Below are 24,589 nucleotides of genomic sequence, written 5' to 3'. Positions count from 1 at the left end.
AGTTGATTGCCGAGGGGCTGCAGAATGTGATTTCAATAGTAGAACAAGTAACAAACTTCTCAAGTTGAGTATTGTCAAAAGAGCTCAAAGAGTCATTTTCTGTATTATTTCCCTAGTGTAAGCATTTAAAAAAAAGGAGGGGAGGGTTGAACGGGTGGGGACACAGACAGACACCAAAATCGTTTGAATGTTATTCTGTTTAAATATAAAAATGTCTTTTTACTGTGAGGATGGCCAAGCACTAGAACAGGTTGCCCAGGCAGCTTGTGGAGTCTCTGTCCTTGGAGACACTCAAAATCTGAGTGGAGAGGGCCTAAGAAACCTGCTCGAGCAAGAGGAGTTGGACTGGGCAATCTCCAGAGGCTGCTTTCAGTCTTGATGATGATGCAATTGTCAGCTCTATACAAAAACTATACACTGACCTCACATTAATACTGGGAAACAATAGTTTTTATCAAAGCAAAGAATGCAACTGAAGACAATTTAAAGTTGTACCACTTCCACATAAAGACATTTACATCTGTTGATGAAATTGCCTTGGTCTGGATTTTTGTTTGGGTTTTCATGTGTACCATAAGCTATCCATCGCCAGAGTGTATCCAAGGATTTAGAAACCTTTGTTTCTGTTTCCACTATAATTTAAATTTAAGTATGCTTCAGACATTTTAAACTCTGTTAATTTCCAAGTTTTAAGGAAGATAAATAAAAATGGAATCTGTAAGTTTACACAGCTTTCTGTGACACATTTTAACATTAACTTTAAGGTGTTCTAACACAACCGTTTAAAAACCTTCTCAATTTCAAAAGAGTGGCACACTGATCATTCCTCACTTTTGTTTGTGAATGTTAACTAAAACCAGTGATGAAGCACAAACAAGCCGCGACAATAGACCCAGACCTTAAAAGCAGTCACGCTCCTTGGCACGGTGGAAGCACAAATCCTCTTATAATGTCAAATGAACGACATTTTAAACAGCATATTCTAAACAATTTTGAAAAAAACAAAGAAAACCAAAATGCAAATTAACAATTTTACAATAATTTTATATTTGAGAACAAATTGGGTTCACACCTGGAAAGGCCCACTGCTTTTATAGCTATTTCTCACAGTACATAAGCTTTCTTTTAAATCAGAAGGACGGTTTCAGCAGGCCTAAGGCCCTGCAGTGCATCAAGTAAAGCACTTAATGCAAATATTCTCATCAGTGTAGTGAATGAATCACCAGAATTTAAAAGAGAAGTAAAAGCTACATCTTCCATTGCCTGTGTATCTTCAAAACACCTACAGCTCTTGTTTCATACACAAAAGAAATACTTTTAGATTACTCTATAGTTACCTAAAGTGTTGATTATATATAGAAAGCACATAAAAGTATACTGACTTTGTGTAAATCAAGATTTTATGGTTTATTGCATTTGTTTACAATTTTTGTGGGGGATTTTTTTGGTGTAGTTTGACCAAACCATTAGACATATCTACATAGGTTTTTTCAAGATTCTTTTATCACACAGTGATCAATTCTCTACATTCATTTTCCGTAGCTCTCTCAATTCCAGTTTTCCAGAGTTCGTTGAGTACTGATACTACTGAAAAAGTACAAGTTCAAACACACCTATACAAACAAACTAGACAGAATATTGCAGATAAGGCTACTTTTTTTTTTTTTACTTTTTATATATATATATAAATTTGTTTAAACCAGGCACAGAGAACTTTGGAACACACAATACTGAAAGCCACCTATGATAATTTTTGAAGGTTAGGTGTTTGCAAATTCCAGTCAAGCATTCATCCCTAGAGCTTTAACAATGAACACATAGATCTTTTATTTCCTCAGCACTTCAAGTGAATTGTACCTTAAACACAGTGGTTCTAAAACTGTACCATATTTACCAGAATAAGACTACAGATGAGCTAATTAATTGCCACCACGTTCTATTCAACTGTGTGCTTTACTTCACAACAGAGCTGACTGTGCAAAGGCCAGCCTCACAACAGTGAAAAAACATGCACAACTGAACCGAGAGCAGGCAATGGCAGGGCACTTAGGGACAGCGTCCAGGTTCATCGTGGAGCATGACAGTAAGAAGTACTGGCTGCAACAATCAGAGAACCAGCACTTGCACACACACAACTTAAGGAAAACTGCATTATCAAACTGTACCTTTACATGAAGTTCAGGCACAAACTTTTTCCAATATTCCCAGTTTGCCAGAAAGCTCTGAAGAACATACCCCACCAAACACTTTAAAGATGTATAATTCTGCACATTCAATTCCACATTAATTCACAAAATAAGCACTCGCTTTTCAGCCACCTGTGAATTTAACAAAAAACCCTCACAATTTAAGATTAGCAAATGCATTTCCAATCTACAGCTTCATGTAACATTACTAATAATATGTCTTGTTCAAGAAATTCTCTCAAAACATATGTAATATATACTGCGGGTAAAGGACACAGTGAACACATTATTTCCATTCTCTCTAACAAATACCTAGTGATTATGTGCAGTGTTTTAATGTTGATGTTAAAAATTACATGATTCCTGCTCTTCCAGTCCCATTTTACTTTTGTAACACGAATTAGAACTTCAGAAGTGCACATACAACATGGACTGCGAAGAGTACGAATTAGTGCTTGTTCCACATAGGTGCTGCCATAGGTCCCTGTGGAGCCCTTTCAACAGTCACAAATTCATCAGGGTTGTCAAAAGCTTCATAGTGGATTAATAAGTCTTGAATAGCACACTCCTCAATCTGGAAGGAAAAAAGAACATGTATGTCAGTGTCAGATCTACATTTACACCAGTACCACGGTTATGAACTGGCTTTACTGGTCCTGAATGCACGTCTGCTACAGACCTCCTCATCAGGAGGATGCAGTAGATGAGGCCTTCTTCAGACAACTTGAAGAAACCTCATGTTTGCAGGCCCTGCTCCTCATGGGAAAACTTGAGCCACCTTGATATCTGCTGGAAAGGCAACACAGCAGGGCACAAGCACTCCAGGAGGTTTGCATTGGTGTAAACTTCCTAACACAGATGATCAAGGAGCTGATGAAGGGAGACACGCTGCTGGATCTCATACTTACAAACAAAGGACTGGTCAGGGATGAGAAGGTCAAGGGCAATCACAGCTTGGAGCTCAGGCTCCTGCCAGACGGGAACAAGACAAATAGCACGATAACAACCTGGGACTTCAGAAGAGAAGACTATGATCCATCTGTCCAGGGATCTGCTCGGAAAAAATTCATGGGATCTGGCCCTGGAAAGAAGAGGGGTCCAGGACAGCTGGTTGATTTTAAGGGTCACCTCCTCCAAGCTCAAGAATGATCCATGTCAATGAACAGGAAGCCAAGCAAGAGTCGCAAGAGGCCTGCACGGACGGAAAAAAGAGCTCCTGACAAAACTCAAACATAAAGGAAGCATACAAGAGATGGAAGCAGAGAAAAGTGACCCAGAAGGAAAACAGAGACACTGTCTGAGCACATAGGAACAGAATTAGGAAATTCAAAGCCCATCTGGAGTTGAATCTGGCAAGGGACATGAAGGGCAATAAGAAAGGCTTCTACAGGAGCAGAAAGATGACATAGGCCCACTGCTGAATGACAAAGGACATGGAAAAGACTGGGGAACTAACAGCTACCTTCATCTTGGTCTTTAGTGGTAAGATCAGCCTTCAGCAATCCCAGGCCCCTGAGATCAGAGCTGGCCAATATGACTGCCAGCCCATGCTCAAAAAGAAGAAAAAAAATTCTTTGAAAGGTTGTGGTGATAAGGGTTGGTCCCTGAGGACTGGAAGGAAGTTCCAACCTTCGAGAAGGGCAAGGAGAATCTAGGTGACTACTTACCAGTCACCCTCATCTTGATCCCTAGGAAAGTGGTAGAGCTTAAGTACAGATCAAGAGCTTAAGTGGACAAGCTTAAGTACAGACAATATAAATGGACAGTGAGACAGACTGAAAACTGGCTGAAGTGGTGATCTCAAACGGTTGTGATCAGTGGCACAAAGTCCAGCTAGAGGCCAGTCACTAGCACTAATACTGAGACTAGGGCTGGTACTGTTTAGCGTCTTCATTAATTACTCGGATGATGGGACAGAATGCACCCTCAGCAAGGCCGCAGGCAATACAAAACAGGAAGGAGTGGCCGATAGGCCAGATGGTTGTGCTGCCACTCAGAGGGATCCAGACACGCTGGAGAAATGGGCTACGAGGAACCTCATGAAGTTCAAAGGGAAACGCAAAGTCCAGCTCCTGGGAAGGACAACACTAAGTACCAGTATACACTGGGGACCGACAGGCTGGGAAGCAGCTTAAAGTGAAGGATCTGGGGTCCTGGTGGACAAGTTGACTATTAGCCAGCAATGTGCTCATGTGGCAAAGAAAAGTGACAGCCTCCTCTGCTCTACAAGGGACAGCATTGCCAGCAGATTGAGATAGGTGACCCTTCCCCTCTACTCAGCACTGGTGAGACACACTTGGAGTGCTGGGTCCACTTCTGGACTCCCCAGTACAAGACTGATATGGACATACCAGAGGTAGTCCAGTGAAGGGACACAAAAATGATTAAGAGCTTGGAGCATCTGACATATGGAGACACTGAGCACACTGCAGTTGTTTATCATGGAGAAGGGAAGGCTTAGGGAGATCTTATCAAAGTGTTTAAATATCTGATGGGAGAGAATAAAGACAACTGAGCCACGCTCTTCTCAGTGATGCCCAGTGACAGAAGAGGTAATGGCACAGACTGAAATACAGAAAATTGCATTTAAATATAAAAAACTTTTTTTTTTTACTGTAAGAGTGGTTAGACACTGGAACAGGTTTCCCAGAGAGGCTGTAGAGTCTCCGTCCTTGCAGATATTCAAAAGCTGCCTGGATACAGCTTTGAGCAACCTGCTCTAACTGATGCTGCTCTGAGCAGGGCTTTGGATTAGACAACTTCCAGGCGTTCCTTCCAAACTCAACCATTCTCTGATGCTGTGAATGCATTAATCACGGACTCAGTAGTCAATTTGACTTTAATACAGGCCTATCTTATCAAACAGCAACATGAAGTTATTATTAAATGATATTTAATATTATGTAAATGATACTAAGTGTACCAATACATAATTAATCTTAAAAACTGATCTCTGAAACAAACATTGGAAACTCTTTGTGTTACTTCCCAGCTGCAGTTACTTAGCACTTTACCTGGATCAAAGCCAAAGGTTTTTCTCTGCTCCTAATAAGAGCAGCTTCTTGCTGGAGCTCTTCCTCTACAATAGCTGAAAACATGACAGGTGCTATCACAGGAGAGCTAGTTGGTGATGCTGCTGACCAAGGACTGCAAAAAAAAAAACCAAACGACATTATAAGGCAACATCAAGAACAAGGTCAGCACAACACACAGAAAACAAGCTCCAGAATCTAAGCGACTGTCAAACTTACTTATGATTCTCCAGCTGTGGAGAATCTAGAACATGGTCTTCCAGACCTGCGCTACTTCTAGTGGTGCATCTGGAAAAATGCAGGAAAGGAAAGTGGAAGTCACTGACAGAGCATTCTCCTACATCATACTGCACACTACCAACTTACAGTACGCAATTACAAATGTGCAGGGATTTTCCAGAAGAAAGGCATTAGAACTTGATGCTGAATTTGTCTTTAAGTGTGACACTGTGACTGGAGAAGATACTGATGCCCATTTCTGACTACCTGAACTTAATGGATTTTCAGCTTGGGTGTTAATTCTGGCATTTCCTAACATTTGAGCATTTGAACAAGGTGGGGGTTTTTTTTAAAAAAAAAAAAAAAAGAAAAAAGGAAAAAGTATTTTTACATGTAAAATAGTCAACTGAGCACTGACTATAAATGTTTGCAATTAATATCAAAAGAATATTGCTTCAAGTTAAAAAAAACAAACCACCAAACAACTGTCCTGTATTCAAATTAAGTATTTCATGTAAAAGAACCAGTGCTACAATAGCACCAGTAAATTATTTTCTCAATAAATCATGGACTTTCAGTACATATCCTGCAACCACCTCCTACCTTTACAAGAACAGCATAAAACTAGAATTAACAGAATCAGGGAAAAAAACTGAAACAAAACCCTGAAATATCAATGGAGTTCCCAACAGGAAGATATTCAGTCGCAAAATGTTAACCTCTCAACAAAAAGAAGTCACATTTGGTATACTGTACGCCTTAACAGACAAGCATATTTCTCAGAAAAATCCTCCATCAGTAGGAAGAGACGGATCTACTCTCGTTATTTAATACCTACCTTTGGCAACTTTTGTGATTTCTCTAAAGAAGTGTTACAGCATACTATGAAATGCTAGTACACATTTTTGAATTATTCCATGGCACTGTAAAAAAACTCTAAGGGTGTTGGTATTTCAATAAATCAGTCTCAGTTTGCTGTAAGGCTTTGGTAATCCTCTGTATGTGGCCACAAACTCTCAGAAAAGAGGAAAGATCTATAGAAAGCTGAGAGAATTCCAGTAACTGCTAAGTTGTCTGCCTGGAATATTTTCCCCAGAATACAATTCCAAGGACAACAAGAACCATAATTCCTACCACTAAGCAATGAGGGCAAGATCTCAAAAAATCTGAAATGCAACATCCATCATAAAAAACCAGCATTTAAATGAACCATGCCCAGCTCTTTGTCACAAAACTTAATTTTGCCCACCAAACAGCCAACTACTCAAAGAACAGAACGAATACAAATTTAACTGCTCAGGGGAAAAAAAAAAAAAAAAAAAATTATCTGCAGCAAGAGCTGCCAGGGTATAACACTGGACTTCAAAAGAGGTTTTCTACAGTGTCACTCCCTTGAATCAAACCCAGCAGATACATATTCTGCCAAGTCATATTGCTTCTGTGTTTCCACTGGGAAAGCACAGTTCATGTTAGTCAAGATGATCCTTCCCCTCCATTTTCAGTAATAGTGATCATACCAGACACTGACAGGATAACCAGCGGTACACTGTATGGAGAGGAAACCAAAAGACGTGTCACTCTCCAAACTGGATGCTTCCAGATAACCACTATTCCATAGCTTTGAAAGAACTGACCCATGAAACAACAGATCCACGGCAAGGGTGGTCCAATCTGCTGTACCATTCTCCAGACTGAGTATCCAATATAGCTGCAGTTCCTTTATTGTGACCTGATTAATATAATATGCAATGCTTTTTCCATAGGTGTTGAATAGTTAAAAATGGAAAAAAGGTAGAAAAATTAGTATATATCGGTAAAGGAAAATCAATGACAACTTAAGAGAATCCTTTTTTATTCAAGAAAGGTACCAGGTCATGTCAGACAAGTGTGATAAACAAATATGGGAATTCTGCAAGACACCGAGTCAAGAGGCACATAACCACTTTTTTTTTAAAAAAATAAGTTTCTCATACCTCTCCTACCTAGCTAATTCCTTACTCACTTTACAGTAGGGTTAACCATTATTTTAGCGAATAAGTTAACTTAATTATATTTCTTTATAAGTTAACATGGTGGACACCATAAGCTCCAAAGCTCAAACCAGCAGACAATATTAAGAGATGCTATTAATTTAGCAAAGGATAAAAATGAACAGTATAACTGTGGAACAAAGCAATAGGAAAGGAAATTCAGAAGTACAAACCAAAAGACTGTGAAATGAAGGCTGTAGTAGCTATAAGCTAGGAGTTTTTCAGCTTGAAGAGAAAAAGGAGAATCCAGGGTGTACTCGTCATGACAATGACTCAGAAGTATGTGGCTAGGAAAAAAATCAAAGTTGTTTCTATTTGAAACAAGTACTTTTGCCAACATATACCACACTGGACAAAGCTTATTTGGACTACCTTTAAGTTTTAGTCTCTTAGGTTCAAGGAAGAATGCTCTAAACTGTCATAGACACAGAGAAGAATAACTGATATTGAGTCTTCCAGTGGTCATCTTCCGAGAGAAGACGAAAAATTATCTCTAACCTTGCAGAGGAAAGAATGAGAGAGTATGACTACACTTCATATAAACAGCATCTGGACTGATTTCTGATATACAAAGATAGTCTCCTCTAAACATAAAACCAGATCATTTCAATGTGCCTGAAGTGAAGCAAGGATGGTAGAAAGTTGGCAGGAATGAACAGCCAACTCTACAGGGACTTCAAATTCAAAAAGGACATATATAAACAGTGGAAGCAGGTACAGTCTACACCAGAGGAAAATAAAAATATTATTTCTATGTACAGATATAAAGTTGTAAGAGCCAATGCTCAGCTGGAGCTGAAACAACTGAGGGATGTGCAGGACAAAAGAAAGGGCTTCTATATTAGCAAGTAGAAAAACAAACCAACCATAGAGGTTTCCTGATGACTAGAAAAAGTTAAATGTCATACCCATTCTCAAGAGGGAGGATATGGGGAACCATAGACTGATCAGTCTCACCTCAATCCTGGGGAAGGTTGTGGAGCAAATCCTTCTGGAAGTAATTTCTGAGCACATGTGAGACAAGAAGATGACCGGGAACAGCCAGCATGGATTTATGACACAAGGCAAGCTGTATCTGACCAACCTGACTGCCTTCTGTGATAGGATGACAGGCTCTGCAGACAACCAGAGAGCAGTGGATGTCACATTCCTGGGCTTCAGCGAGACCTTTGACACGTTCTGTTACCATATCCTTACATTCAGTCTGAAAAATATGGACCGAGTAAATGAACTACAAGATAGGTGGGAAATGTGCTCAACTGAAGGGCTTCAGGGGTTGTGATCACCAAGTACTAGTGGCGGTCCTCAGGGACTGCTAGTGGGACCAGTTGTTTAGTGTCTTGGGTAGAATGGAGTGCACTCTCAGGAAGGCCACAGATGGATGGGGAGAGGGTGGGGAGAGTGCAGCAGTCCACATTGTGGATGCCAGGCTACCATTCAGAAGGTCCTCAAGAGACTGGAGAAATGGGCAACTGAGAACTTGTGCATTTCAAAGGCAAGTGCCAAGTCCTGTATTTGGAAGAGAATAGCCCCACACAGCAGTACAGGCTGGGGCTGACTGGCTAGAAAGCAGCTCTGCAGAGAACCTGCAGTGTCCTGGCTGGCAGCAAGTCGAAAATGAATCAGCACGTACCCTTGTAGCAAAGGTGGCCAACTGCATACGGGGCTGTACTAGGCAAGAATGTAGCCAGGCAAAGGAAGCGATTCTTCTGATCTATGCTGTATTTGTTAGTCTACATACAGAGAATCATACCCAGTTTGGGGCTCCTCAATACAAGAAGGAAGCTGTCAGACTGGAACAAGTCCAGTGGAGGGCCACCAAGATTAGGGGATGGAGGAGACAACAGGAAGAACTGCGTTCTGTTAATCCTAAAGGAAGGTGGCAAAGGGGAGATCTCATGTCTGTCTTCAACTGCCTAACTGGAGGGTAAAGATGCAGCAAGAATCTTCTTAGAGGTGCACAGTGATAGAATAAGAGGCAACATGCACAAGCTGCAAAACAGGAGATCCCAGTTAGATATAAAGAACAAAAAATAAATCCCAGTATGGGGATGATCATCTACTGGAACATGCTGCCCAGAAAGTCTGGGGTATCTTCATACTTGGAAGCAGTCACAACTCAACTGGACCAGGCCCTGAGCAATGTGATCCAGTTTGACTTATTTTCAGCAGGTTTAGAGAATCTAAATTATTCTGTGATTTCAACAGCAGAGGACTACTTTTTAGCTGAAGTCTAGATAAATCAGCTTCCAGCTTTTACTGCACTTAAGAAAGATAATAACGTAAGAAAAAGCAGGAAAGAGCCAGAAAAAAGGAAGGAAGGAGAAGAGGAGATGAAGGCAGGTTTTTGCTTGCTGGTTTGTTTAAATAAGAGCACGTTTGTACAACTTACTAAATGCCTTAATTCTGGTATCATCTCTCAATTTTATCTCTTTTTCCACCTGCTTTAATAATGCTTACCTTCCTGCTCATTTGACAGTAACCGACACCTATCCAGCCCATTTGACAGCTACACTCTTCTTCCCACTCTCATTCCAAAGAACTCACAGCACTACTATAAATGAACCCAAGTAGACTGTTACACTTAACAAACCTGTCTCAGTACAGATAAAAAGTTCTTTCCAGAGTAAGACTTATAAACAAACAAACGAAAAAACTGAAACAACTAGCAAAAAAAAGCCACCACAACAAAAATTTCCAAAACCTGGATTTAATAGTTCCAGTGTCACAGCACACTCTAGTGATCAATTAAAAGATAAGTTTAAATATCTGTGTCATCTCCCCCAATTTAAATGTGGCTTTAAAATGTAGGAAGCAGTTCAGATATTTTGAAGCTTTTTGTACATATGTACATCTGTGTTTCTTGCTAGTAGGACACTCAGTCCAGATATTAAATCAACTGCATATATTTCAACATGCTAGATTAATTCCTCAGCTGGCATCAAAATAACTAGGAGAAATGGAACAGATGGGAAACGTTCTAGCTAGCATTTACAGAAAAATGGAAAAAAAGCCTCAAAGATATAGAACTTGGAAACCTGAAAGTCTTGAAAATTAAAGACTGATGCAGAAACATAAGCGGTTCTGCACAGAAACAAAATAGCCAAGTATCATTAGTACTGAACCAACCTGATTAACTCAGTTGGCTGAACTTGCCATGACTCCTGCACAGCCACCAAGATGTCCCTGCACTCAGCACCCCAGGGTTTCTTGAGGATTTGTTCATTTGAAGCCAGTTCAGGTCCGGTGCCTCCCTCATCTAATGACCGCTCTCAGAAAAGGAACACAAAGCCCGGTCTCCTGCAGAACCTCTTGGGTTTTGCTGTACCATTTGAGTCATGTACTACTTATTAGCTCATTATTAGCCATGCCAGAACTAGGCCATTCCCACGCGAAGCCACAAAGACTTGTTTCCACTAAGACTCTTCACTGCTCCCTGGAGTATCACAGTGAAGACAACCCAGGCTGCCACAACAAAGTTAAGTCATGTCAGGCCTATGTTTTTAGCTTGGACTATGAGCTACACAGGCACAGCTGCACAGCATAACTCCCAAGGCTGATCTGTCCCTGGAAACAATGCAGCCACATCCACACAGCCCAGCTTTTGGGCTGATCTACCTCTGGACTGAGTTCAGTTCATATCTCCACATTCGTGACATGGTTCACCTACAGAAAATTTCTGGATTGCATAAATTGGAAGGTGACAGTATACGGAAGGTGTTTATGCAACCATCAAAAATTCCCTCATCCAGAGACTTAAGAAAATTGTCGATTTAATTACTGCACAGATTATCCAAAGAAAAAAGACAAAGCAGGAACGGTAGTCATGCAACTATCTTCAGTGTCCCATCAGTGAGTCCGACATCAACAGATGAGGATTACTTATGCTCTACACACATGAAATTTCCTTTCCTTAAAAAGGAATAGGTAAAGGTGTGGATAATTAATCTTCACAGAAATAGCCCTTGAATGCCACAGGCAAAAATCACAGCCTACTGTGGCAGGAACTGTACAGTCAAAGAATAAAATTACCTCAAACTAGAAACTCAACTCCTAACTTTCAGATGGATGAACTAGTCACCTAGGCTCTTTATATCTAATAGAGAGAAACAACCATCTTCAGTCACAATTCAAAACAGCCTGAAATAGCTTTGGAAGTGCCATCTTTTCCAACTGATTATAGTCAATCTAGTCATCTAGGCTCCCACTAGCTTAATGTATCATTTTCAGACAGCTAACATATTAGGTCTAGATTCAGCTCAAATAACCCCCTTTGAGAGCGTGCAGACTGGCCAGACTGCACAGACTAGACAGAGCAATGCAAAAGGAAAAGAAATGACTTTACGAAGATCACAGAGCAGGTGTGACAAAGCATAATAATAGCATCCAGTGTGAACTCCCTTATCACCAGCCCTTGCCATCTCCCATATGATGAAAAGCTTCATTATTTTGCTAGCAACAAAATTAGTGATACCTGTTTTTCTGCAGACTTCTGCTTCGTGTCCCTACATCTCCACTCACCACAATAACTTCAGCTTTATCCCTCTGTTCCTGAAGAATGCCCACCCATCAACACACTCTCCAAATCCCTCCTACCTCTCTCCTCTAACACCATCCCGCAGACAATGTTCCTATAGTTCTACACTCATTTTGTTCTTTATCTATCAATAAGACACATACTACTTCTGTCCTAGGGAAACACCAGTTTTATACAAGCTGAGCAACCAAGAGGTCCAGAAGAACTTTCTTTTCCTTATGGAGGTGACAGTTTTTGGAGGGGGATGAAACAGGAGTTCATAAGAAAAACTGGAAGGTGATGGGTGACAGGGTTCCCTGCACACCAACAGGCTCTGCAAACTCTTTTCCCTCAGCACAGCTGTGCAAACTTGAGTCAGGCTGCTATGAACAGATTTCAGTTGCAAGGAAGAGCTGTGCAAAGCTTCACGAGGGCTCCCCCTCTTTACTCAGGAGTTACATTTAAGCTCAGTCCCTCAGTCTTAGGCCGTTCTTGAGCCATGCTGCAGCTATGCCCAAGCCCAGCCTTGCTGTTCCTGACCCTGACTTGACGTGCAGGTTTGACCTCAACCCTGCCTCATCCCACTGGACCTGTCTGTACTCACTGACTGTGGGTCACCCCAGTTCCCAGCACGGAGCCTGCCCTGCTCACCTCACTCCGGCACAGTGGGGCTGTGCCCTTGCCAGGGAGGCCACCGCCCAGCTGGTCCCACCGTCACCCCTGGCTCCCCTACCTCCATGGGGCAGCTGGTCTACACTGCTTCCAGATGGTGGGTGGGAAAGTCTGTAAGATTTTTCAGGTCCTCTGTACTGTAAATATATTTGAAATACATAGTATTGAAAGTTACTGATGATAGGGGGAAGAGATGCAGGTGGGTGCACAATTCAGTCATACAGACTGTCAAGAATAAGGCTGAGATTTCTTTCCTCCGCTTAGATGGTTATTTTAACCCAAAACAGAGGTTTTGTTGGAGGAAGCAAGAGCATCTGTGGCTAAAACAATTTGACTAAAGAGCAATATTGTCTAATAACTAGACATATAATTCACATGCACGTCAGAACAAGTTATTTTTGTCCTTAGAATTGTAGTCCCCCAGTAATTACAATACCTAGATATAACCAATGCATCAATATTTCAGTAAGCCCTCTTAATCCATGAAAAATTGCACCTAAACAATTAAGTCAGCTTATAAAACGACTCAGATCAGGAAATGCCAGAACTATGTTTGAATAAACTGATTTTATCCACTCAGTGGCTACGCAGAAGTACTACTAAGCAAACGCTGTTTCATGCACACCATATCTGACTGCTAAAGAATATCTAATTTCTACAGAAGCTAGAAAATATAGGTTTATCATTTTTATATATACATACTTATACAAATGTAAACACACACACATATATATTTTTTTTGGAGCCTGAAGTGTTCATGTCCAGATATATGTATATGTACACACACACGTGTCCCTATATATGGACACAAACACTTCAAACTTCAAAATATTAGCAGTGGCATTAAATTGCCTTAGCCTTTAAGCTTCCTATTTCTAAGAGTATTCTGTTCATAAAACCCTATTTAACAGAATCATTAAAAGAATGTTCAGGGGATTATTTTTTTTAAATGACAACTTTATCCTTTCTGATTTCAGCAGAATCTAAAACAGGGTATTGTGGTTCTTGTATAATGGTTGATCAATTAGAAAAAGACTGCTCTCTTACCTTATGGTGTTTTGGACTGATGAATCCTCAGTTCCTTTATATCCAGCTCTTTTAATACCGGTATCAGGTGAACTAGTCGCACTCATACATTTTTCTTCTTCCATTACAAGATCACGGAATGACTTTGGCAAAGCAGAATGTAATGAAGAAGACCTTTAAAACAAAACAAAACCAAACCAAACCCAGAACAACTCATTTCATACTTGCACTTTCCAAGACTCCATATTGTTCCATGATTCAGATAACAAAGAGGGCCTTTTCAGTTACTAAAAATAAAAATACAATATTACTTAGCTTTTGTATCTCACCATTATGTCTGCTAGACCCCATTTGCTAAAATAAGTCACTTTGGGTCAAATAGGTATTTATTTTCTGATGTTTACCTATGAGAACAGAACAAGTCAGTAATATGGAATTTTCATTAGAAGGAAAAAAAAAAACCACACCACAATCCAAAACCCATCTCTCCATCTATTCTCCCCCTAACCCATCCTCTTAAAAAGCAATTTTATTTTCACAGACACCTTGTTTTACACAAGCTGTACCTTTTCTAACAGTTTTATTCCTTGAAAAGTATTCTCAGAAATCACACAATGCTCTAGTACTTCTGTTCTAATATTGTTAGTTTACCACCATGAAAGTCAAGTATAGCTGATCTTTCTTCCCTGAGATATTGAATGAGTTACTTATACCTGCTGGAGGCTCTATAAATCACTTAATCCACAGTGAAATTTATAACACTGATATGTTTTGTTTTCTTTTACTTGCCCAAGTATAACGTGCACTGTTGCTGAACTAGAGCCTGCATATTTTCTTTCAAAAATAAACCATTATGAAAATACAGCAATTTAGCATCATAGCTATTCTGAACACTGTCTGATCCAAAAGCCTCTTTATTTACAGAACTCAAGGCAGTTACCATCAGTCTTTCCCTTACCCATCAAGACTTCGGAATTAATTCTTCATATGTTTGCTCACATTTAACTTTAGTAAGCATAGCAGTCCAACTCATTCTCAAATACACAAAATACATATTGGAAGAATAGCTATGCTCATTATCTATTAAAAGAAATAAGAGATCAATTATAAACATTACTGTAAGTAAAACAAGCTTTCTATACAATGCTAACTGTTTGTGTAGCTATCATAAGGAGGGAAGCATTTGAAGCCAAAGACTTTCAAACTATATCTAAGTATTATACAATTTAAGATAACAAACATGAGGGAATTAAAACATTGCAACATTGTATCTGAAATCTTACAGCAAAAGCATCTGAAAGTTACATATGATGTCTGAACCTCACGCTAGGCCACCTGGGCTTAAGTTTGATTTATTTTTTGGTTAACGTTGCATGAGCAACACAGAAGGCATAGAAAGTAGAATGGGAATCTCCAGATGCACAGGCTCAGAGTCATTCTGCACATCCTCTACTCCTACCACCAGCTGGCACATAAGAGTCTGGGCAAGTATTTGACCAGAACTTCCAAACCTATTCTACTAACCTACTCAGAACTTCCAAACCTATTCTACCAAGTAGGCAAATGGTTGCCTTGGGTTCTGCTGTCACAGAAGTTTCTTCTGCTACTAACAGTAAGTAGCCTACCCATTTTCATGAGAATTCTGCACTGCAATCAGTTCAATCTACTTGCAACACAGCACCAGAAAAAAAAAAAAAAACAAACAAAACAACTCAAACCCCAAAACAACTCCCCAAACAAAACCTCAACCCTCAGCATTCTCAGGTTGTGGATCTATTTACCAGTGGCTTAAAATGGTTTGGTTTAAACTGGTACTAATTTTCCTAACAGTGACAACTCAAAATTTCAGCTTGTCCTGCCTGATGCATTGTCATTTCTATCTAGTTTGTAGCATTTGAAAAACTAATTCACACATCTTTTTAAAAAAGTGGAATATGACTAAGTTTCTCTAAGCTGTAACTGCAAAACATCAAAGCATTAAGTTTCAAAACAGCTGTTGATGTTTCAATATAAGCTGGAATACTGACAAACTGACAACCTAGACGTTAAAATATACAATTGTTAATTCTCAAGAGAGACTTCAAGTTTCTTTATGCCTCCACTCCTGAAAAGCCATAGGCTCTCCTGAGCCTAAAAAGACCAAAACCAAATAAACACCACCCCCCTCCTTCGATCAAAGTAGGTTTGGAGAACTACTAAAGTTAACACCTAGCTTCTTGCATTACATACTCTCAAAGTATTAGTGTGATTTCCCTCCCCTGCCCCTTTCTAATTTCCACTCTTCTTCAAAAGAAGAAACATTGGTTCAGTCCCCCAAAAACTATGACACTGGAGGTTTCTTTTGGTGGAAAAGGTAGGACATTGTGTATGAAGACTCTGTCTTTTAGTCAACCAAAAAAGAGCTGGAAGGTCCCACACCCTTCTGGCAAGAGCGCTCACTGCACATCCAAGATGAATATCTTATTTCATTGGAACACAAGTTCTATGGCTTTGACTGCATTGCATGCGTGGAAAGCTCAATCCATTGCCAAATGCACTCCAACAGTCCACTGCGAATTTATAGAATATAACTTTGCAAATATAATATTAGAGCAGATGAGTAACACTTACCTTTCTACCTTACATACAAAAATACTCTGAACAACTAGCAGGAGCAATCAAGTAATTGATGGCTTGCCTAAAGCAGCTTAAACTTTATTCAACAAATGCTCTCTTCCAGCAGCTAGGCATAACTTTAAATATTCATATACCTCCCACTGGTTCTTCTCTTGAACTCTTGAGCTACCAGCATTTTCCAGATCAGCAGCCAGAGGAATGTACAGAATCATACGTGGTGACCACATCAGCACTAGATTGGATTCCATCCTCCTGAAGTATACCCTGGCCTTTCCACTTAAGATGGTTTGTGTAACACAGTAGAGCCCAGCTACTTTCAAAAACTGTTTAATCAGAACCTTAAGAGCACAATATATTTTCTGAAGACAGTTATCTAAGCATATTCAAAAAAATTAGTCCACACTTGCTTTTCAAAGGCAAGGAAAAATTCATAGGCAGCTGGTAGTTTAAATAGCACCCAAAAGGTAAAGAATTATCTATCAGAGAGTAGACGAGTAGCATGAATAGTCAAACTATTCAGATGTCACATCAAGGAAGTTATGCCCCATATTTTTATGTCTTTTATCAGAGCTTCTCTTAACATTTTCTTTCCCGTATTAATAAGTAAATCATTTAACTAGCTAGAGGCATCTAGCTTAAATACTTCAGTCAACCAGTACAAATACTTCTAAAGAGTCATTTATCTTACACTGAAAAACTGGACTTCAGGCACCAACAAAAACCTCTTCTGAAGAAGCCCAGATAACTAGATAAGCAATGTCCTCCAAAACCTGCTTCAGGCTTTGTTGTACCTGAAAGTTGTGTATGAAGGGGAGAAGGAAAAGACTAGGCTGGAGAAAGACAGATGCTGTGTACAAACATCCTCCTGCTGAGGAGTTCTTATAGCCCCTTCCCTTGATAACCAAAGTCTGTCAGAGACAAGTATATAAAACTGCAGTTTGAAAATGGCTAGTAAAACAAGAAAGAAAATTAACTGATGATATTTAAGATGACCAGTTGAAAATACCTGTGAAGTGCCTACACCAGTGAAGACAGATATTTGAGTCTTGCTTGTATAAATCAAAACAAAAGAATTCAACGTTTCCTTAAGACTCACTTGAAACATCGTGTGCTGGATATTTTTAAAACCAGGACATCTTAAGCAGTAACCTACCTCTATAGCTTCTAAGCTGGATACTAGAAATACATAGCATATAACTTTTTTTTTTTTAAAGTTATAATCAGTTCATCATACACAGATGCCTACAAGCAATATGTCTTGTCCTGCTTTCACTGACCCTCAGAGGAATCCCAGCCACCACTGCCAGAATCACTACTTGAAGGACACATCATGCCACACACATGCCACATTCGCTGCCCATTTCAGATCAGACTGACATGATCCTTGACAGGCCCTGTAAAAAACTAAAGCCCTTTAAGCATAAGGCTGAATGTACTGCATGGCATCCACTAGAGAAGCAAAGCTTGTTCTGGTGTCATAACTGGAAGTAGAATACCATTTTAGAAACAATTATGATCTAATTTATAATGCCTGATTTTGGGATGATTAGGACACACCGTCACAGTTTTTCCCATACATTACTGATAAATTCTTTGAACACCAGCTCTATTTTATCATTGTTATGTTCTGGCATATTACTGTTATTACTATGGTCTTAAACTAAGATAATAGCATTTCAACATACCTATGTGAAATCTCAAATAAATCTAAAAGCACTTCAAACTCAAGGTGCTGATCATAACAGCATCCATCCAAAAAGGAAAAAAGATGAAGTAAGAGATACACGATATGGAGCAAAGAAGTAAGCAGATTTAGATATTACCCTAAACCTTTTGACCCAGAACACTCCTCAGGAAGCAACTACTGCCAGGAAGCAGCCTTTTCCTCAGCCAGCTAGTGACGGGATTTTTTTTCTCTCCTTACACTCATTAAATAATTAACAGGCTACATGTCTGTTTTGAACTTACAGGAACATAGCAGAAAGGCAAAGATTCAGGCAGACGCTTACTGCTCGTTTCTGAAAGGAGCAACCAACTCATATAAAGGATCAAAGGAAAGAAAACCAGAACACACAAGAGGGAGACGGCTCTCACTGTGGAAAATAAACCTATCCTTTGAAAGACAGACTCCTATTTTACTTTGAAATCTATCCAATACAAAAGAAATATTACTACAATAGCATTTAAAACAGCTAAATTGTCTAAACAAAGACTTCATTTAAAATCGAATGACTGTGGTGGGTATGCAGCAAGCTTTGTTCCCACTGAGGCACAAATTCTTCTAGAGAGAAGACTGACTCACAATTCTTCTAGGGTAACAGTACAGAAGTGAGCTTTAATAAAAGTCCAGACCTTCTTGAACAGGGAAAGGGGAAGACCTGCCCAACATTTACCTCAAGTTAAGAGCATGCACGTAGGTATTTATTCTGTAGCAATTAAACACATTAAGTGTACATAGCTTGCAACTTTTACAGTTATGCCTTTATGCTTTCATCCAATACCAACTGTAAATGTGATACAGTGATATTTACACACAATTTAAATGTTCATGTTATCAGCATTAAAAGTAATTTTAACCCCATTATGCATCCTTCTACCATAAGGACTCTTAGCAGCACCTGTCATTCCCTCCAGCTCCCAGATACCTAGATAACTTTGTTATCTACAGCTTCAGTCAATTTTGCTCTACTCCTTTCCCCGAAGAAGGGGTGACATTTTTCTTTATGTTTTTGACAGAGAAAAAACAGCATTCATAATGGTTTTCAGTAACCTCTTCCTGACTAAGTTTCAGAACTTGTGCTCAACCTTCTTTTTCTATGCTTCACTTTTATACCATCTGTAAATACCACATCACACATAGGCAAGAACCAGATGGGATGCAGTCTTCTGACTCACTACAGCAAAATTTCAAACTGTCAAACTGCAACCACTGCATTTCCCTGCCTCCTTTGAATTTCTAGATTACTACCAAATGTAGACACAAATAGGTCAATGTTAGTCTTTTTAATGAACAGCACCTAGGCCATTTTTATTTAAGCAACTACTTCTAAGAGACTACCCAATGTGAAAACCCTCCAAAGAAAAAGAAATTATATTTGACTTGTAACATACCATGCATTCCCTAGTTTTGCAACTTTTGTAGGTGGGGGTGGTGTGGTTATTAGTGTAGTAGGCTCCGTGCTGCAAGTTACTGATCCATTATCTTTTGCTGCCAGGGCAATCATTTTCCTTTGCTTCTGAGAAAGTTTGAATCCATGAGACACCATTCTGCTGTGAATTGATATTGCAAAGACAAAAGATGTAAGATCAGTGTCCTTTGAGGTGACTTGCCTTTAATCTTGCAAATTAAACTGAGAAATACTTCTTTCCTAGGCCAAACTACTTTGTCTAGAGTGCCAAAAGGGGAGGAGGGGGTTGGATGGATGGGGAGCAAAAGGAATACAAATGAATATCAAGAGTGATAGAAAGAAAAGTATCATAAAACCACTCTTCACATAGATGTCTACAAATGAAAACATTCAGAGGAGGAATCAAGTCTCCAAAAGAGGTGGACTACCACTAGATGAAGACTGTTTTCTGATTTTGTGATATTTTTTTTTTTTAGAGACTCTCAGAAGCTTAGCTCCCTTAAAGCAAAAATATTCATGCATAAGAAATGTATATAACAGCATATAGCCATTTTTTCTATTTGTAATAATTTGTTTTCTACGTTATTTGGATTCTTGAGTCTTGGCTGTTTTGTTCACAGCTTCTGAATCTACCTAGCCAGCAACCCTTTACTAGGCTCCAGGACTCCTGTCATAGCTCTCCTTTACAAGAATGCCACACTTCAAAGGTCATGAAAGTCATCTCCAGTTCTCTTCCATACGTCACCAGTTAAGAATCACTAGGTTTAATCCACTGCTTTCTGAAAAAGTACATTTAGCTCCCTGTGTTTTTGGGATGCTTCTCCGAGCAAGAACCACCCTTGCTTCTGTCTGAGGAAGAACTGTCAGTATCAACACATGGGTGCCGGGGGAGATCAGAGAATGCAAGACAAGACACAAACTTCAGGATCAGTTACAGTACTGGTCCACAAGTGACTTCCAAAGTGCTAGAGACAAGAATTAATTCTTTTTGGTCAGAAATAGGAAAGCTCAGGAGACCAGGCCACTGATTTAATATACTAGTTTGCTAGCTCGCTCTTTCACATTTCAACAGCTAAGACATGCTTTTGCAGTAGTTGACCAAACAACGCTACAGTAAAATAAAGGGATAAATTTTGCATGCTCACAGAAAAACACCATAATGAACTGAAGTAAACAAAGCCGTTCAAAAACAAATACGACAACTTTTCTCCTGCTTTTTTTAAACTCTGAACTGCCTGAACCACTAAGCAAATTCATAATAGCCTGGTCTATCACACTTTTCTTTTATAGATTTCGGTTTTTTACCAACCCAGAATTTGCCTTTGGCGTGGTTCCACATTTCTGCATACTTTCTTCAATTTCCATGATGGTTCTGAGATCCATAGCAGGAGGGCTGGCATGGCTAAATGAAAAATAAAAAGTTACCTTACAAGGCACTCATTTTTACTTACATTCCACAGTTCCAGCCTTCACTGAAATCCTCTAAATCATACATAAGATTGGTAACCGGATGTATAATTTATGTCTGTTTCCTCAATTATGGCAAACCTCAAATAGAATGTTTCTGACAAAACTTTTATAAATACATATACATATTTAAGAGCACACTATAAAAATACTTTCAAGACTTATTATACTATGAAACAACAAGATGTGAACTATGATTACTTTAAATAAATTAGATACCTAAATCCAGGATACTTATTTATTAGTCAACTGCTCATGCCAAGTATTAGAGAGGCATTGCTCACAGCTTTCAGGAAGGTTGAATTAGATCTTTCTTTTGAAGAGCAGGATTAAAATTATTTCACATGGCAAACAGAACACCCTTTGCAAAGTTAGAGCTCTGTACAAACACTAGTAACATTCTCAAACTTTAGGAATCGGTTTCTTTTTCATAAATGACTCAACTTTAAACTTTCACTGAAATGAACATGAATGAGATACTGACATTTCCAAGTTTCACATAAAACTATAAATTAAAACCTATGTACTTAAACGTATTTGTAAACTAAGCTGTTACTACTAGTTCAAGGACAGGCTTTGAAATAAAATATAAGCAGCACTCCCTGTGTCTCTCCCTACATAAACCCAACTGCCACAGACTAACTTGTGAATTAACCACCAGAGGTCACACCAAATCCTGTCGTCACTGCTCCTCCACAGTATTTCAACCAACTACACTACAGTATTAATCCTTCAAACATTCTACACAACAGTGCTACCTGCTTTTTCTTGACATCATACCAGCAACACTAGAAAAAGTGAAGAAAGAGTACAAGGGAAACCCATAAAAGCACAATAACATTACAACAAAGTCCTATGGTTTTATTTGTTCCCCTTCCATGCAATGCTCTGAAAAATGTTCAAAAAGAACTCTTAAGATAGTAGATGAAGGTGAGGCTTCTTCCAACCAGTCTAAAGACCAACGAGTTGGTTGTGGGATGCGTTACCCTCTCTGCATAGGCTAGGCTTGCACAAATAACATAGCAAGCCAAAACACAGATTCCTGATGGACTCTGCTCACAAAACAATACACTTCAGAGTTGCAACTTTTAATTTCTACAGCTGTATCACCTATGTTAACAAAGTCCTTCTGCCACAAACCAACAGAGCCTGGGAAAACTGGGGGAAATCATCACTACGATTCCCTAAATCCTTAAACTCTTCTACATTTATTGACAACTGACAGAAACAGTATACCAGGCAAGACAGAACTTCAGTCTATCACAGTACTGCTCCTTTTTCATATGCAGATACTGGTACAGATAAATAATAATAAGCAATTTTTTATTACTGTATCAGTTAAACCTGTGGTTTTGATTTGCACAGACTGTTTAAGTCTAAAGGCATGACTTAAAAATGTCGAAGTACAGTGGTGCTTCTAATGGCTTCAAGCACAGTCTGATTCTACAAAAAGTCTGCCACATATTTTACAAAGTAACAAAAAAAAACTACCACCAACCAAAACCTCTAGACTGGTAGCACTTAAAAAAAAAAAGTATCTAGCAATTGCTTTTCTCAAAGAATTACTAAAAAGTGTACCAGCTTTATTAAACTACCAAAATCTTTAATTCACAGATAAAGTAATGCATGATCATTTTGAAGAACAGATAGCTTTTTAGTCTAAACAGAATACTATTTGCATTCACTACCAACTGTAGAACAGTGACTGTAAGTTAACTAGGCATCACAACTATTACTCCACCTGAAACTGGTTGCTACCCAATTGGGAGAGCTTGGAGAGTTGTTTTTGGCACTGGGAATGGACTGTGGGACAGATTGTGTCAATGCTGATGATCCCTTGTATGACTTCATCTCCTTGTTAGGTTGAGAGGGTTTCATACCCTGACTGCACGCTTTGTCCTTCATCTAAAAAAAGACAGAAAAATGTTGAACAAATATTCTCACATTTTTTCATTATGAAAAAGAAAAAAAGATGCTACACATGTCTTTCAAGATGTTGGTAAGTGAAAAGATTTTAAAGGATACCTGAAAAATACCAATAACGTAGTGAATCCCCGATCAATCTGCTATTTGTAACTTTTTTTTTCCCCTGCTTCACATGTCACCTTGCATCATTTAAGTCCAAATATGCATCTTGATAATGGAAAACTCACTTGGAGATGTTCATTTCTAAAGTTTTAACACTTACCATAGGCACAATTCTCTCAAACTTATTTCTCTTTGCCAGTTATGGCTCAGTTAGCCTGGACCGTACTTCTGTCCAACTACAGTAGTCAAAGAACAGCAGGATTCTCCTGGAGTTTTTTTGGCTTCTGTTTTTGTTTGGTTTTTTTTTTTGCTTCTGAACTTCAGATTTGCTTTGCATTTTAAATGAAGTAGATAAAGACTTTATATAATTGCTCTTTCTGTTTTAAATTTTCTGAACACTACAGCATATGAAAATTCTTATTATGGTACCATGTGAATAAATAACTCTTAGAAGATTTAATAATACTCATTTCTATTTGCTTTATCAGGCAAACAATAACTAAAGTTGTCTACTTCATTTTGAGGACAACAGCTTCTCAGAAACACTCCAAAATACAAACTCTGCTTTTGATGGACTATACAAACACAAAAAAATAAATTTCTAGCAACAAAGAAATCCAACCTCACTCCTCTCTGGATGAAATCCTTTAGTGAAGTCGGGGGACTGCAAGTCTCTGGGGCTGCCCACTCCTGCATAACTACCTTCAGAGTCAGATGTTAAGAGTTCTGGAAGTGATTCTACAGAGTTAGTTTTATCCAGTTTTACTGAGCCTAAGAAATAAGAAAAGAGAGTAGAACTATTAAATCATGAGAGCCAGACTAAACAATGCTTTAAAAAAAAAAAAAGTTATTCACTCTGAATGATGAATACAAAATAACCAGAAGTTTACCTAGTCCAGTATACTAGACTGTAATAAGTATAAGCAAATTTAAGACTACCTTAAATATTTTTTCAGAATAAGATCACTCCCAGTTTTCTTTTGCTGTCTCACAATAGTTTTAGGATACAGTTTTAGTGTAAATACAGTTTTAGGAAGTAACACTGACTCTTTACTGTTGAAAATGAAAGCTTCCACTATCTTTTCAATAAACAGTGACCAATTTATTTTTTATATTCCAGGAAAACAAACAAAAAACCAAACCCAAAACACCAAAACATTAGCAGAAATGTTCCACTTACTAAAACCACATGGGAAAATGTCCATTAACTTTATTTGATAAAATACATGCTTTGACAGAATCTGAACTTCGGGCACGACATCCTTTCCAACAAAACTTAAGAATTCACTATTCACATTCAACTATTGTGTTCACTAGAAAAGAAATAATCTTTGCAAGATTTCCTTATTGAAGTATAGAAATCACATTGCATTGCGTATTAAACTTTATGTTCTGTTTTTAATACCTGAAAGGAACCTCTTTCCCACTGACCTGTAGAGGCTGGACTCTGAATAATATCTGATAGATTATATCCTCCAGAGCTGTCGGACCGTTTTCGTGGCTTCTTTTTTGACTTAGTTTTTGCTTTTTTGAAAAGGGCTTCCCTATTAAGAACAAACAAACAAAAAACCCAAGATGGATTAAAGCCAACGAAACTGAGCCTCAGAACTATCGGTATCAATGTCAAGTTCTTCAGTCAGCAGCAGCGGCTGGCTATACTTCTAGCAGC

General features: G+C 38.9%; 1 protein-coding gene across 3 annotated transcripts in view; it reads right to left on the bottom strand.

Annotated features, from left to right (window-relative positions):
• Positions 1-2,466: 2,466 nt before the first annotated feature.
• Positions 2,467-24,589, bottom strand: part of IBTK (inhibitor of Bruton agammaglobulinemia tyrosine kinase) — a 50,869-nt gene continuing 28,746 nt past the window's right edge. Inside the window, exons 20-28 of one of the 3 annotated variants that reach the window (XM_009708274.1) lie at positions 24,352-24,464; positions 23,543-23,691; positions 22,634-22,797; positions 20,735-20,827; positions 19,409-19,567; positions 13,703-13,855; positions 5,438-5,506; positions 5,201-5,333; positions 2,467-2,760 (exon numbers count right to left, since the gene is read on the bottom strand). In XM_009708274.1, the coding sequence (XP_009706576.1) occupies positions 2,635-2,760; positions 5,201-5,333; positions 5,438-5,506; positions 13,703-13,855; positions 19,409-19,567; positions 20,735-20,827; positions 22,634-22,797; positions 23,543-23,691; positions 24,352-24,464 (1,159 nt within the window). In that variant the 3' untranslated portion in view covers positions 2,467-2,634. The remainder of the gene's footprint in view (positions 2,761-5,200; positions 5,334-5,437; positions 5,507-13,702; positions 13,856-19,408; positions 19,568-20,734; positions 20,828-22,633; positions 22,798-23,542; positions 23,692-24,351; positions 24,465-24,589) is intronic. The other 2 variants (XM_009708275.1, XM_009708276.1) reach the window with 2 other exon arrangements.

This window comes from Cariama cristata, unplaced genomic scaffold, assembly GCF_000690535.1.
Source record: "Cariama cristata isolate BGI_N322 unplaced genomic scaffold, ASM69053v1 scaffold4049, whole genome shotgun sequence".
NCBI classification, from domain to species: Eukaryota; Metazoa; Chordata; class Aves; order Cariamiformes; family Cariamidae; genus Cariama; species Cariama cristata.
Note: the sequence above shows the minus strand (reverse complement) of the source record. Positions and strands in the feature narration are given on the sequence as shown.